The sequence below is a fragment of the Hippoglossus hippoglossus genome, chromosome 22 (assembly GCF_009819705.1).
Source record: "Hippoglossus hippoglossus isolate fHipHip1 chromosome 22, fHipHip1.pri, whole genome shotgun sequence".
NCBI lineage: Eukaryota > Metazoa > Chordata > Actinopteri > Pleuronectiformes > Pleuronectidae > Hippoglossus > Hippoglossus hippoglossus.
In genome coordinates, this window is record NC_047172.1 from 7,453,492 (window position 1) to 7,467,842 (window position 14,351).

Sequence of the window (14,351 nt, forward strand, 5' to 3'; positions counted from 1 at the left end):
TGAAATGGGGGTGGGGGGGTGGGGGATTGCAATCTGCCATGGATGTAAGAATGCCAATCATTTGTAAACAGGCCCATGTTCCCCGGTCGAAGGGTTAAGTGCAGCCTCTGTCCTGGGACTGCCCCGGTGGGACGGCTATTTGAGATCCTCCAGTTCAAATTCTCACGAAACTAACGACTTGTTCTTCTTTTACCCCCACCCCCCCACCCCCCACTTCCCTCTTGAACCTCTACCCGCCAGGACTTGAAGAAAGTTTAAGACGCTCCCTGGAAGGGTCCAGTCCGTCAGTGGCCCTGGTTCCAGTCCTGGACTTGCCCGGCTCCCAGATCCTCCACCTGTCCTGCTGGCTCAGTTTATAGAAACACAGCCAGTGTCAACAGCCGGACTCCGGTCATCCACAGCACTGGAATTCAGCGGGTCGTTTGTGGAGGAGCCGCTCTGACAGCCCGACACCTAATGACTTACTGCCGCCGATGGTCCCGTTTGTAAGTCACTTAAAACCGGGACCATCAGCGACTGTGGAAAAGAAAATAAACGACCTGCAGAACTGCTCATTAATATTGAATGTTCATCAGCGCCGGCCGTCGAAATGCAAAGCTCCGTCTCCAAGTGGTTTTGTCGGTGTGCGGTTTCGAGGAAGTGTTTATTCCACTTCACACCACCAGAACTTTGGCCGTTAATCCTCGGTGTCCTCGGCTGGAGCTGTTGGCCTGCAAGCAGCTGTTGCTCTGCCCGCGGAGATGAGACTTGTGGAACTTCTAGCAACCCAAGCCTGCATGCCAGCGGACAAACAGAGCACAGTCTACAAACGGAGACAGTAGCAGCGTCTCATTCCACGAGGCGATAAACTCTATCCCCCCTGAATCCTACTGTTTCTGGTGGAATTTCTCTTAGCACGCTAACTAACACCCCTCATAAAGGCCCAGCGCCACCATTGACACCATCTGTTCAGTTGTAAACCTATAGATTTACTGTGTGTCTGGTGTGTAGCCGTGTGTAATGTGTGTGGATGAGTGGGGGGGGGGGGGCTGTGTTTCTGTGCTCTCATGGTCCATGGGATTCAAGGTGTGTTATTATTGTGTAATGGGCAATCAGCACCAAGCACCTGAAAAGATTAAGCCTCTTTATGTTTTGTATTGATTCTAAGGCAGCCTGGTTAATAGGAGAGAGACGCTACCACACACAGCTGCAGGGCACGTGTGTGTGTTTGTGTGTGTGTCAGTGTGTGTGTGTGTGTGTGTCAGTGTGACGACGTGGGGAGAAAATAACACCATTAACCATTGCTCCTGGAACATTTCTTTTCTCAAAGATCATGAACCGTATTGACGACCGAGTTGGAATGCATCTTCACTCCGGCTATTCTCTTCCTCGCGCCCGTGATGAAGAGGAGAGACGGTGGAGTGGAGCTATTGATCCTCACCCTCCACAATATTGTTTTGATTGTTGTTATCAAAAATTGAACAATAGAGCCCGAAGATTTTTATTGAGGCTTGAAAAAACACAAACAAGCAATTATTTATGAGGGCGAGCAAACCAATGCCCCATAAATATATACGGTGTGTTAATGTTCACGCACGTGGTTTTAAAAAGTCCCCACCAGGGGAGATCCAGAATTTCTTTGAATGATGCAGCTGTCGGATCAGTGCTAAGTTATGGGTGTTTTTTTTTTTTTCAACAAAGTACTTTTATTATGTATTTGTATACTTTAATCAAGTAAATAAAAAAACATATATTCCATTCACAACTAGAATGGCACTCAAGGCTCAACAGTCCCTTTAAATCCATTCAAACTGTACCATCGTAAATATCAGTTCCCTTAAGGTGCCTGATTTTTCATTCTCTGGGGAAATTTGTGAAACTGTCAAAAAAAGCAACAACAATAAAATAACTGCAATCATAATATTAAAGGTAGTAGGGGGAAAAAAAGGTTATTCCAGGATGCAGCCCCTGATCCAGATCTGCACCAGTATTTAATGATTCCAGGTTTTGTGGTAACACGTGGAGAGGTTTTTGTGTAATCTCAAAACAAAGAAATGGACACGGGTGAAAACATGACTTCCTTGGCGGAGGTAAATATTTCCTTATGTTGGAGTAGTTTCGATAAGTGTTTCTTTTTAACGGTGACAGATTTGGCCATGACACACACAACCAACCAAGACGTTTCCTCTAAATAGGTTTTATTTGGCCATTTTCAACAACACTCACATGGTGGTAATTACAAAACTAAAACTCGATGCTCAATGACCACGTGTCGATCACGCTGCGAACACGACACGCTGTCTCTCAGTGGCCATGTTTTCATACAGACGCGGGTAAAGCCACTAGTATGTCCTCACACCCTCATCCCAGCCGGTACGACGGCCCGTGGCAGACACATTTGTTTGTGTCCTCACCGCACCGCCGTGTTTTCTTCACAGAATGAGAAAAGACAGGGTGACATTTGGTTTCCTCACGTGTTTTGTCAAATGTACAGTTTCGACCGAGCTGACCTGCAACCACGCGGCAAACCAACTAGCTGCTGTGGCTAACGTTGTCCTTTGTGTGCAGCGTACCAGCCCGCGGCCCTTGTCATTGTGGCCTTGTACATGGACTTTAAACTCTGCGTTTCCTGCTCCAGGCCAAACCAGGCTGACGTGTGTGTGTGTGTTTGTGTGTGTGACTCGCTCTCCCCACAGCACTGGGCTACAGTATAGGATTCTTTCTCAGGAGCGACCGAGCTGCACAAGACGCCTCCTCACGCTGCCGTCTGTTTGCCTCCATGGCTGCGGTTTGTTTTGTTTTTATGTTTGAGTCATTTTTGTTTCATAATGCATTGATTTATTCTCCTGGCATTTTGTAAACGCATGATTATGCAGTCACTGCTCTGACTTGATTAAACTTGCTCTATCTGCTTGACTGGCAAGCCATCACATGCCATTGAGTGGTGTCTGCTGCCCTCTTGTGGTCAACATAACGATTGCAATTTGAGACTACAGAGCATTTTTTTACTTATAGCCTGAGAGCTTCATTATCTCAAAAGATGACTTTTAAAAATGTCTCAGAGTCAAAATCAATCCAATTCTAAACAGTTCTCAATATTGTCAACTGCTGTCACTTTTTTTTAAATCTCCACCCAGAAGGATATGTCTTCACTTTATTGTTGGTTTATTTGTTAACAAGATTACACAAAAACTACTTCACTGATTTCCATCATACTTAGTGGAGGGATGATGCCTGGGCCTGAAAAGAACACACTAAATGTTGCTGAGGAAACGGCTGGCGGATCCAAGAATTGCATAAACAGAACATTTTTCTTCATTATTTGTTAACTTTTCAGAGAATAACCCACAGATTTGATTTTCCATAGTTTGGGATGATGTCTTATTACCGATAAATTGTTTAGGTTATCACACCACGTCCTGTTTTTCCTAAGGACTCAGGACTGTTCAGCCGTGCGTGAGGTAGGTGCTCGGACTATCGTAGCCTGTCAGTATTTTGGTACAAAACACCAAACACAGAAGTTGTTCAACACATGTATACATTGCCAACGTCAGACAACACAATCCTCTGACACAGCAAAGGAGAGCAGCTGCACTGACTTCACACTCAGATGTGTTGTGTATCGATTATGAACATGAACATATATTTAATAACACTGGTGAAATATCATCTTCAATACGCCTCAGCCCTGTGGATATTATACTCATTACAATCACTTACATTCATACCCACTCATCAGGGCCTTCTGAGCACATGAACTGTAAATATGTACAGTTAGTCAACATTTTAATATTATACCAGACATTATTTTATAGACTTCACAGCGATGTGCTGATGTACAGTTTATATCTGGTAAAATATACTACTATACTCACAGTTTTTGTTGTCAATAAAAGGGTGTATATAATATAATCTGAGTCAATAAATTATTTTGTTGCGTAATGAATAACATTGTTTAATACATATGGTTAAATGGAGATGTAGTATTTAATTGTAAGGTTATTGGAGTCCAGAATAACACCAGTTGGCAGTACAATAATTTCACTGGCTACAAATGTGTGGATGTGTGAAGATGTGAATGAAGTATTCATTCATTCCTTTTTATGTATTTCGAACATGTAAATTCAAAAAAGATAAATTATACAAACAAGTGGAAAAAAAATTTATTTACAAATACTTAAATGATTCAACTCACAAAATCAAAAGGGAGCAAGAAGAAGTACAAAGTATGATGACTATATACTCACAATGTTTTTATTATATAGACTAAATAAATAGACAATGCTCCTGTTGTGGGTGAAGATTTATATTTTATCTATTATCATTTTGTCTTTTTTGATCACTGAAAAATTAAGGTGATTGATGGGATGTGGTAGATTCACATCTTTATACTGAGCTGATGTTGTCAAACTAAAAAAATGAAACCTCTCTAATATCCAGGCAAGATGTCTCCTCTCTTCTGCACGTCTCCAGCGGATCGGACCTTTGTTTCTCGTCGAAACATTTCCAGCGACGTACACGCGTGTTCCCGGAAAAGGCCTCAGAGACAGCTGCATCGTTAGCAACGAAGCTAACACGGTGTCTCAACCTGTCAGCTAACGATGAATTCACCCGTTGTAATGGGGCTTTAAACGTTCATAGTAAGTGTTTCTGACGCGGTAGATCAGCAATTCAAACGGTTGCTGGTTAGTTTTGACGTTTGCTGCATGTTTTTGTTGTGTTGTTATTATCGCCATTGTCAAGTTCCTGTGTTGTTAGCGTGTATTGTCGGTCACATGAGTGGGAAGTGCTGTACAAATATGTCACTGTCATGTATTGTACACATTAAATTCATAACTGCGGTTAATTAAATATATTAATTGAATGTTATTTACAGAGGAGTTTGTTGTATTGTTTTCAGTTCTGTTTATCCATTAAATGCCCCTTTGTGGAGTTCCATTGTTTTCAATGTTTATGTCATCTGCTTTGCTCCAGGTTTAATAAGAACCAACATCCATCGGTGATTTCAAAATGCATCGGTGCCCGATTGTCCCAAAACGTTCCAACGCCGTCCAAACTGAAGAGGACACCATCTGATCCACACCGGCCAGAAGCCCTTCAGCTGTGGATCCTGTGGGAAAGCCTTCAACCAGTCTCATCATTTAAAACTACATCTGCAGAATGTCCACCGCTCACGGCCTCCAGCGGCGGGCACGCCACCGGAGGTTACTTCAACCAATCACCAGCGACCAAGCTGTGATAAACCAGTGGCGGGGACGAGCATGCGCGGTCGGTGGCAACTGGGCTGAAATCCCATCCACTGTGACTTCCTCTGTGGCCTCCCCAGCACCAGTGGGAGAAGCACAACCGTTTGTCTTCCCTGTGTCAGAGACTGGAAACCAGTTCAAAACCACGTCACGTGTAACTGAAGTCACAGAGACTGTCTCGCATGATGTGGATCCGGTGCATCAGGATCTGGTCAATCCTCCCAATGTGAACACATCCGCATGCGAAGGCCACAAAAGACACACCTGCAAAGTCTGCTTAAGGTCTTTTCATTCATCTCTCCAGCTGTGGATTCACCTTCCAACTCACAACAAGTCCAAACCGCCCGGGAGGGGCCAGAGCATTTTTAAGAAGGGCCCTAGGAAGATGAACTTTCAGTCACAAGAATCCAGAAGCGCCAGTAAAAGAATAATGTCTCTGAAACACCAGTGTCCTAAATGTCTGAAAGGCTTTTGCTCCCCGTCCAAGTTAAAACGTCATTTTCTTATCCACACGGATCAGAAACCTTACTCGTGTTCAGTTTGCTGGAAAAGCTTCCGACAGAAGGGCCACTTGAAAACTCATTTAGGCACAGAAAATAAATGCCCACTTTCTGCTGCCAATGCGAGACTGAGACTTTCCAACGACAGTAAAACCTCACGTCCGCAGCCTGAGACGCAGCTTCAGCGCCCATCCAGCAATCAGGACTCGTCGGTGGAGCTCAAGCTACAATGTGAAATACGTGTAAATACTTTGCATGAACTGAACACGACTGAAATCAAGTTAAATTCATTTGTAAAACCTGAACAGACGTTAAATCCGAGCTTTCAGTGTCACGAGTCCGGAGGACAAGGGTCGCAACACTTGACACAAAAAGATGTGAAACGATTCCGGTGCTTGGTCTGCAACAGATCATTTCGTTTGGAGGTGAATTTAATACGGCATGGTAGAATTCACTGGAACCAAAAGGAATTGGGAAGTCCCACCTCTGTGCAAAACTGTAATAATGTGAAAATGTCAAATTCGGACGCAATCAAACGTGTGCCTGAGCCCAAACCTGCCGACCTCACCGACTTCAACATCGTCGTTAAACCAGAAACAGAGAGAGAGAATCGCAGGGACTCTTTTCCTCAGGAGGCTGCGTCCGTTCCACCAACAGAACAGCCGAGGGAAACTTTCCAGCAGCGGAGAATCAACCCTTCACATCAGTGCCGCTCGTGTTCTAAATGTTTTCCATCCCCGTCGAAACTCAAGAGACACATGATGATTCACACCGGACAAAGGCCCTTCAGCTGCGAGTTATGCGGAAAGCGCTTTCGGCAGAAAACCCACTTGAGGGTCCACTGTCGCACTCACCTGTTGACCCGATATCAGAAGCAGCGATCGCTGTACATCAATCGGCCGCCTTCACGCATCAGTGGGTTCCACACGAGGACGGCAGCAGACGTCCCGGTGCAGGAAGTGTTACGACATAAAAAGTGTAATGAGGCACTTACTGGCAGTGATGTAATTGCTGCAAAACACCCGGTTCAGACCCCTTCTACAGCAACTGTTCAGAATAATGTCAAGACAGAATCAGGGATCCAGTTGTTTCCACAAACCTCCAAGAAAAGTGAAGTTTTGCCCTTGATAACAGCTCCTAAAGGGACACAGACGGCTAAACCAGTGCAAATTCCTGGCAACACGCGACACAAGTGCTCCCAGTGTTTGAAGTGTTTTCCGAGCCCCTCTAAATTAAAAAGGCATGAGATGGTACACACGGGCCTGAAACCGTTTCGGTGTCCTACGTGTGGGAAAGCTTTTAGGCAAAGGACACATCTGAAAACGCACGAAGGGGGACATTGTACGAGGAAACTGTCCCAACCCGTCAATCAGCAGGCGAGCATCAAAAAACTGAAAACTCACAATCAGCAGCAGCAGCTTTACCCGAGGATCACTGTTTGTGCCCCTTCTCTGCAACACTCTGTAAACACCGACACACATTCGGTTAGTCGTGGTGCGACAATTCGAGACAAAGGTGTGCAGGATTGTACCGGGCCGGAAATACCGATCGCAAAAGTGAACGGTCCCTTTAAGACAAACACCAGAAGCAATTCTTTTAAAAAGAAGAAGCTTCACACGTGTCGAATATGCTGCAAGAACTTCTCTTCTCCCTACAAGCTCTCCAGGCACCTGCTCACTCACTCTGGCGTGAGGCCGTATAAATGCAGCTTTTGCAGCAAAACGCTCACCCAGCACGGCCATCTCAAGTTACATGAGCGCAGGTGCAGACAGAGAAGCAGGATCTTGGATTGTTCTCACAGAGAAATGGTAAATACCAACCATCTCCAGGAAAAACCTGTTGAAAACCTTATTTATTGTACAGATTTTAATTTGGATGCAGTAACCGAGCAGAGAGAGTCCAATTATAGTCCTGCCGGTGTTAGCTCGTTTACTGCTGGAGATTTAGCTTATTGTCCAGAGGCAATCGACACCGACTGGCTGGCAGTACCGGAAACGGGCTTACAAGAGGAGAATTATGAATTAGGAGAAAAAGTGGATCAAGCTACAGACAGTTCTGATCAGGCTTCAGATCAGTTTAGCTATTCGTTTCCCTCCGAGCTTGCCTTTGAAATAAGTAAGCTCATCCAAAATCAAAGCACTGCCGCTCCACCTTTGTCACCACAGTACGAGGGTAATACGAATAACGTAGGAACACCCCATCAGCGGGAAGGAATGACGGCTAATTCCCTGAAAAACAAAGTGCTCGGTGATGTGAGTTCTGTGAATCTACTTCAGACAGATTCCCGAGGCGGGGACTGGTGTGAGCCGGTGATCGTGTTTGATTGTGGCGAGTGCACGACAAACTTCATGAGCGACGACGATCTCAAGCAGCATCTCTGTCCTGCTCGGGTTCAACCGAAAGGGACAAAGTCGACCGCGAGGAATCGCTGTGACGTCTGCTTCAAACATTTCGTCTCCCCGTCCAAACTTGAGAGGCATTCTCTCGTCCACACGGGTCAGAGGCCGTTCAATTGTGACGTCTGTGGCAAAACCTTCACTCAGAGATCACATGTCAGAACTCACAGACAGACTCATTGATGGCGTGACACTGAAATGTTTGGGTTTTTGTGCGCGTGTGCAATCTTGCGTTTATGGTGATCATGATATTGGATAAATATCATGTCTGTATATATATTTATGAAGTGTAGTGTATCATATTTTTCCTCTAAATAAAAATACATTTGTATTTTACAGTGAATCTTGTACAATTTACTCTGCACAATTCTCAAAATATATTCAAATAGTACAATGTACATTTTAATAATTCAAATCTTTTTACGTTCATTATAATTCTAAACAATACTTTCCAACCTCAACAAACAAACTGGACTGGTCCACCAGGAGTGTGCAGGACACGATTAGGGACTTTCTATGATGCTGTGGTGGCTTCTGCTGTGTTTTACACTGTTGTCTTCTGGGAGTGTGGACGGAGAGGGACCGAAAAAGACTGAACAAACTGGTGAGGAGAACCAGCTCAGTCCCGGACTGCCCTCTGCAGTTCACTGAGGAAGTGGGTGAGAGGAGGATGTTGGCGAAGTTGAGCTCCATCATGGACAACACCTCTCACCCTCTACACGACACTGTGGAGGCCCTGAGCAGCTCTTCACCAGCAGGCGGCTGCACCCACAGTGTGAGAGGGAACGTTTCCACAGTGTCCTTCCATTCCCACTGATGTCAGACTCTACAACAACATAACATCAAATAAATACTGGCTGTTTTTTTCTATCATCACAATCCACTTAGGACCGGCACTATTCTTAACTATTTAAACACTATTTTGCACGTCTGTATCCTCCACACTTCCTATGTAGCATTATCATATCATATATTAATCATACAGAAAGTTTCTCAGTAAAACCTTATGCTCTTATATTCTTGTGCAATCATCCTCTACCACTGCACTTTTCTGAAATACTTTTTTTCTGTAGTAAAGAGTGAATATTATGAACCATCGTGTGCCTTATTACCGCATACTATGTCGTACTGTGTACTATGTTTTGAGTAGTTATTATGTTGCGTACTTATATGTTCTGCCTATGTTTACACCAGGGATAAATCCCGTCTATGTCCTGTACATATGGTAGAATTAAATAAATAAAATAAAGTTGACTGATTTTGTTCTATTATTATTCTGTTGACTTCTTTTATTTATATTTTTATTTTATTAAATATTTGTATTCTGTCTCTGTAACAGGGGGGTTTCCCCGGTGTGGGATCAATAAAGTTTGATCTTATCTTAATTAAAAGTTGTATTTTTGATAAGAGTAATATGAAGCGGGTGCGGAACTGTAGACATGCTGTTAGTTGGCGGGGACGCTTTTCCGGGACGGACCCATCGAGGAAGTTGGTCGCACACAGCGCGTTTTGGTTGTGTACGTGCGTAACGAAGCTTTGAGCGTCGCTCCACACATGTTGTAAAACACACAAAGGTTAGTTACACTCACTTTGTATCTATATACACATTGAGACCGTGGATACCGATGTTATGATAACAAACTATAGATACAGTCACCTGTATCTTAGTAACGCTAGCTAGTTAGCTTAGCTCGTTGTCTGATATTGTGAATCTACTAACGTGTATCTGTGTTATTTTACAATGTTGTTTTTAAAATTGTGTTTAACGAACGAAAAACTGCTATTAGCGAATGTCACAACATTTCGAACTGCGCATATGAAACAGTTCTTTACCTGCTAAACTTTTAAAATCTAGCTAGCTAACTTCCTCAGCACTATTCTTGACGGATAGCTCAGTTACCCCACGTTTTTGAACTTGGTCACGTTCCTAACTTGATCGTTTCGATCCACAGCATCTTTCAAACAGTATTTGTACCTTTTCTTTTGTAGCTGCTCGAGAAGACAACCATGGAGAAGGAAACCCCCGCTAAAAAGGCTGCAGCTCCTTCTGTGTCCCAGATCAACGCTGAATATGTCACTCAGGTAATTTGAATAAAAGCTGTGGTCGATCACTGTGTTGAAATGAGTTTTAAGTGTTGATTTTTGAGGACATCACAATGAGTTGGGCTATATCACCTGTAAATGATCCAATGGGCTTTTCAGTGAGTCCTATCTGTACTTGTTTACAAGACATGTTATGATCAAAATTACTCAGTGCATGTGTGAGGTGCAAAGATGGGGACGAAGGGGAGGAGTTTACCTTTTACAGAGGACTTGAGGATTGTGACTACAGATCAAATAATATCTGGGAAGGCTCTCGGTCATCCAGATATCTTCAGGAGTTGTAGCAAGTCCAGTTTTCTACTTGAAGGTGGATCAAATAACGTCCAGTCTAGATAGGAATCTCATAATCGGGGAATGTTCCTTGCTCCATATTTTTGTGTATTTGTTATTAAACCAGAAAATTGACACATTCAAGCCAGAAAGCCTCGACTGCTCGTTGTTAAACATTAAGGTTTTCCACATATACGTAGCCAGTTAATGCACTGTTAGTTGGGCGGCTGTGGTGATAGAGCGGGTCGTCCACTAACCAGAGGGTTGGTGGTTTGACCCCTGGCTCCTCCAGACTCTTTGCTGAGATACACGATACTGAACCAGCTGATAGAAGAAGCGCAGCTTAAAGTTGCTCTGTATGAACGTGTGTGTTAAATGGGGAGAACGAACCATTTGACTACTATTGACATTTTTTCTTTTTTCTCGTTTCAGCTGGCTAATAAATATTGGGCTCCTCATGCAAAGAATAAACTGCCATTCGACCCTAAGGTGAGATATATCCATTGTTGTTTCAATGGTATAACCGGGTAGAATGTTTGTAGTTTTACAAGTACGTGGAAATGCTCTAGTATAGTTTTATAGTACATGTTAGAGTAAATCCATACATTTTTTGAGCATAAGGTGGGGGTTCTCTGTTTGCCTGCACTCACAGAATTTTAACATCCTTTGCTGTTTGTTTAGGTGATGGAAGATGTGTATGAAAAAGAGATTCTCAAGTCCAAGTAAGTAAAAATACCATCTTTACTTTAAGTTGAACTTTCTTTTAAAATCCATATTACACATTGTGCCACTTATTCATTTCATTTCTTATTCATGTATTTCCTTTCTGTTTTCAGATTTGCCATCAGAAAAATTATGCTGCTTGAGTTTAGGTGAGATATTGCACTTCCTCCGATTGCCTCTATTTATTAAGAAACCATCAACATTTTAAAACATATGACAGCAACTGGTGGATTGATATTGATTTATTATTTTATTTTATTTTTCAGCCAGTACCTTGAGAACTACCTGTGGGTGAACTACACTCCGGAGGTGTCCAGCAACGCCTACCTCATGTCCATTTGTTGCATCGTCAACGAAAAGTTCAGAGAGAATGTCCCAGCTTGGGAGGTAAAAACAAATCCATTACTTATCTAAGTTTAATAGTCATCAGATGGTAATCCCAAGTTTTGAGGAGACAATGTTTATACTCACACTTCTCTCTTTTCTGTTGTGTGGTTTATGTCAGGTGTTCAAGAAGGAGCCCAGCCACTTTCCTTTCTTATTCAAATGCATGATGAAGGCGGTGTTGGCAGGCGAGGAGACTGGCCTCACGCTGAAAGAACAAACCGTGCTGCTGGTCTTTCTGGACCACTGCTTCAACAGTCTGGTGAGGACCAGGACACTGACATCCAACGTCTAGACTCACAGGAGAAACGAGTCCCACTGGGGATTACTTATTCTTCTGCAAGAATGTTAAATGAGCATGTTTTTGTTTAAAACAGTACCGATTTTACTGAGTCTTCTTTTTAAATTCTGACTACAGAATTAAGTGCTTAAAGTCAAACGTTTTTCTCTCATAAAACCTGGTCACGTAGATTTATGTTGAAAATTCTGCGTCGCTTACCACAGCAACAGTAATATAAAAAAACAAAAATTGGCATTTTCTATTTTTTAAATTTGGCATTTTTTTGTATCACATACATCTTAGCAATATTATGAATGACTCTAACTTAACGATGATTGTTGTTGGAGAAGATATGACTTGAAGGCTTTAGGATGAGAATTTAGATAATCAGAGTTTTACCTATGAATGTTTGCAATGGCAAAAGGCCTTGTTGTGGAAAAGAAGACAGTGGTTTGTAATGTCCACTAGGTGGCAGTCCCAGACCAGGCAGTCCAAGCTGGGTGAACTCCCATCTGTATCTTCTGCAGCCGCATTAAACCACTGGGAAGCACTGCAGATGTCTCACTTTAAAATCTGCTGTGATAGCCTGCTGCACTTTGATTGTATCATATAAAGGCCTCTAAATATTTTAGTTGCAGACTTTTATTATGGGATGAAGTGTAATAAAAATCGGTCACATGCAGTACATTTTGACAACCCCCCCCCCCCCCCCCCCCCCTCTCTCTTTCTCTCCCTCTCTCTCTTTCTCTCCCTCTCTCTCCCAGGAGGTAGATTTGATCAGGGAACAGGTGCAGCAGCTCATCTCTCTGCCGATGTGGATGTGCCTTTTACCAGTAAGATGTCAACCTATTACCCTAATTAAGTTTCCCTGGTGGTTATCGGCACACACAAAGTACTGACTTTGCTCGATAATGCCATTGGAGAGAAGTGCGTCATCGCTATGACACCAGCCCTTAAGATGGAATAGATTCTACTGATTTGTTTCTGTCATGTTTTCAGTCACGACTCCAACACGAGCTGAAGAAAGTTCCAAAGCTGCAGAAGTTCTGGAATCTAATAAAGAAGAAATCCGATAAGATGGAGGCCGATGCAACTGAGCAGTAATTTTATTTTCTCTGCTTGCTTGGTCAGATTTATCCAGACAAGGAAATCATATTGCAGAACTCTCCTCTGATTTCAGTTTTTCTGTGTGTCTCCCTCAGGGCGGAAAAAGAGAGGACCTTCCTCTCGGCTCTCATTAAGAAATTTCTCGGTGTTCTCATGTCAATACCGCCATCAGGTAAACAGAAGAAATTATATTTATTTCCCTTGGGATCTCATTGTGTTATTGCATCCAATGACTAAACATGGAATTCCCTCAGCAACAACAGGGGCCATTAGATCTTGGCTGTATTTTCTGAAAAAAATCTCATCCCTGGCTTTGATTTCTACCTCCAAATTCTTGTTAAAGTTAATGATCGGGTTATTTTCCGGTGACTCTGGTCTCAAAAAACTTATTTTCATGGTCTCTTGTTAGCTCTCTGTGCATGATTAATATACATAGGCTTTTCTCAAGCTTTCACAGGGTCAGAGACAATGTCATACAAACCTTAGTGTCAGTCTGAAACACAATATTACCCCTTCATCACTATTCTAGTTCCACCACCGCCTCCTTTCTTTTTGAGTCGTGTGGATGCAGATGGAGCATGTGGTCCAGCTGCCATTGAGCCACCAGCACTGACTACTATGTTGTAATGCAGGCTGACACAGAGGCCCCCCCACCTGAATGCTAAAAACAGAATATGTGCATTTGTGTGCTTAGGTAGAATTCAAACCTGACACACTAGATTATGATCTAAAGGCCAGCAGGAGTCGCATCACTCTAATACTTGCTGCATGCCTCAACGTTAAGTGCATACACACTTACGCGCGCACACGCACACACACACGCACACGCACACCAACATGCTTAATGAGGGCTGAGGTCCCAGCATGCTGCTGTGCTGGCAATGCAGTATCTCATAGTGCGGCTCACACACCCAGCATGGCACCTTGGTGTTGTCCACATGCATTTGTTGTTCTCATGTCCTTGGTGATAACCGCACAACCTCCTTTCCATTGCTCCATCAGATCTTTTTTTTTTTGGCATTGTATGTGCATACCGTTGCGTCTGCTTCTCTGTCAGGTTGCATTTGTCATTGACAACATGTATTCTCTGATCTAAAGTGAAGTGCTAACCTCCATGATCTTCCTCCCTTTTCCACAGAGGCCGTATGCATGGACAAAGTACATTATTGTGAGCGATTCATTGAACTTATGATCGATCTGGAGGTAAGACACAGCCCTCGTGCACCATAACCTTATTCAGCAAATATGACATTGTGCTATATGAACTGTCTCATGCTCAAAATGATTACGGTAAAATACGATTCCCTCCCAAGCTAATTTTCACTCTGTATTTACACTAGAAGAGTGTCTGCAGTATATTTGC

The 14,351-nt window shown here is 43.2% G+C and overlaps 3 protein-coding genes across 6 annotated transcripts in view; all 3 read left to right on the forward strand.

Annotated features, from left to right (window-relative positions):
- Positions 1-1,985, forward strand: part of dph6 (diphthamine biosynthesis 6) — a 60,123-nt gene extending 58,138 nt beyond the window's left edge. The window contains 1 exon segment of the mRNA XM_034576450.1: positions 241-1,985. Within this exon segment, the coding sequence (XP_034432341.1) occupies positions 241-359 (119 nt within the window). The 3' untranslated portion in view covers positions 360-1,985.
- Positions 1,986-4,437: 2,452 nt separating this feature from the next.
- On the forward strand, positions 4,438-8,462 carry LOC117756775 (zinc finger protein 770-like). Its single transcript, XM_034577546.1, has 2 exons — positions 4,438-4,619; positions 4,954-8,462. Exon 2 carries the CDS (start codon positions 5,140-5,142, stop codon positions 8,302-8,304), a length of 3,165 nt encoding a protein of 1,054 aa, XP_034433437.1. The 5' UTR covers positions 4,438-4,619; positions 4,954-5,139; the 3' UTR covers positions 8,305-8,462.
- Positions 8,463-9,556: 1,094 nt separating this feature from the next.
- aqr (aquarius intron-binding spliceosomal factor) overlaps positions 9,557-14,351 on the forward strand; it is a 47,606-nt gene continuing 42,811 nt past the window's right edge. For 3 of the 4 annotated variants that reach the window (XM_034577538.1, XM_034577539.1, XM_034577541.1), the window contains exons 1-11: positions 9,581-9,695; positions 10,111-10,203; positions 10,927-10,983; positions 11,176-11,216; positions 11,331-11,366; positions 11,484-11,604; positions 11,723-11,863; positions 12,646-12,714; positions 12,881-12,981; positions 13,084-13,160; positions 14,127-14,191. In XM_034577538.1, the coding sequence (XP_034433429.1) occupies positions 10,129-10,203; positions 10,927-10,983; positions 11,176-11,216; positions 11,331-11,366; positions 11,484-11,604; positions 11,723-11,863; positions 12,646-12,714; positions 12,881-12,981; positions 13,084-13,160; positions 14,127-14,191 (783 nt within the window). In that variant the 5' untranslated portion in view covers positions 9,581-9,695; positions 10,111-10,128. Of the gene's footprint in view, positions 9,696-10,110; positions 10,204-10,926; positions 10,984-11,175; positions 11,217-11,330; positions 11,367-11,483; positions 11,605-11,722; positions 11,864-12,645; positions 12,715-12,880; positions 12,982-13,083; positions 13,161-14,126; positions 14,192-14,351 lie in introns of all 4 variants that reach the window. The other variant, XM_034577540.1, reaches the window with a different exon arrangement.

Coding starts and splice junctions, on each gene's coding strand:
- LOC117756775 (XM_034577546.1), top strand. CDS start 5,140: ATGTCCACCGCTCACGGCCTCCAGCGGCGGGCACGCCACCGGAGGTTA.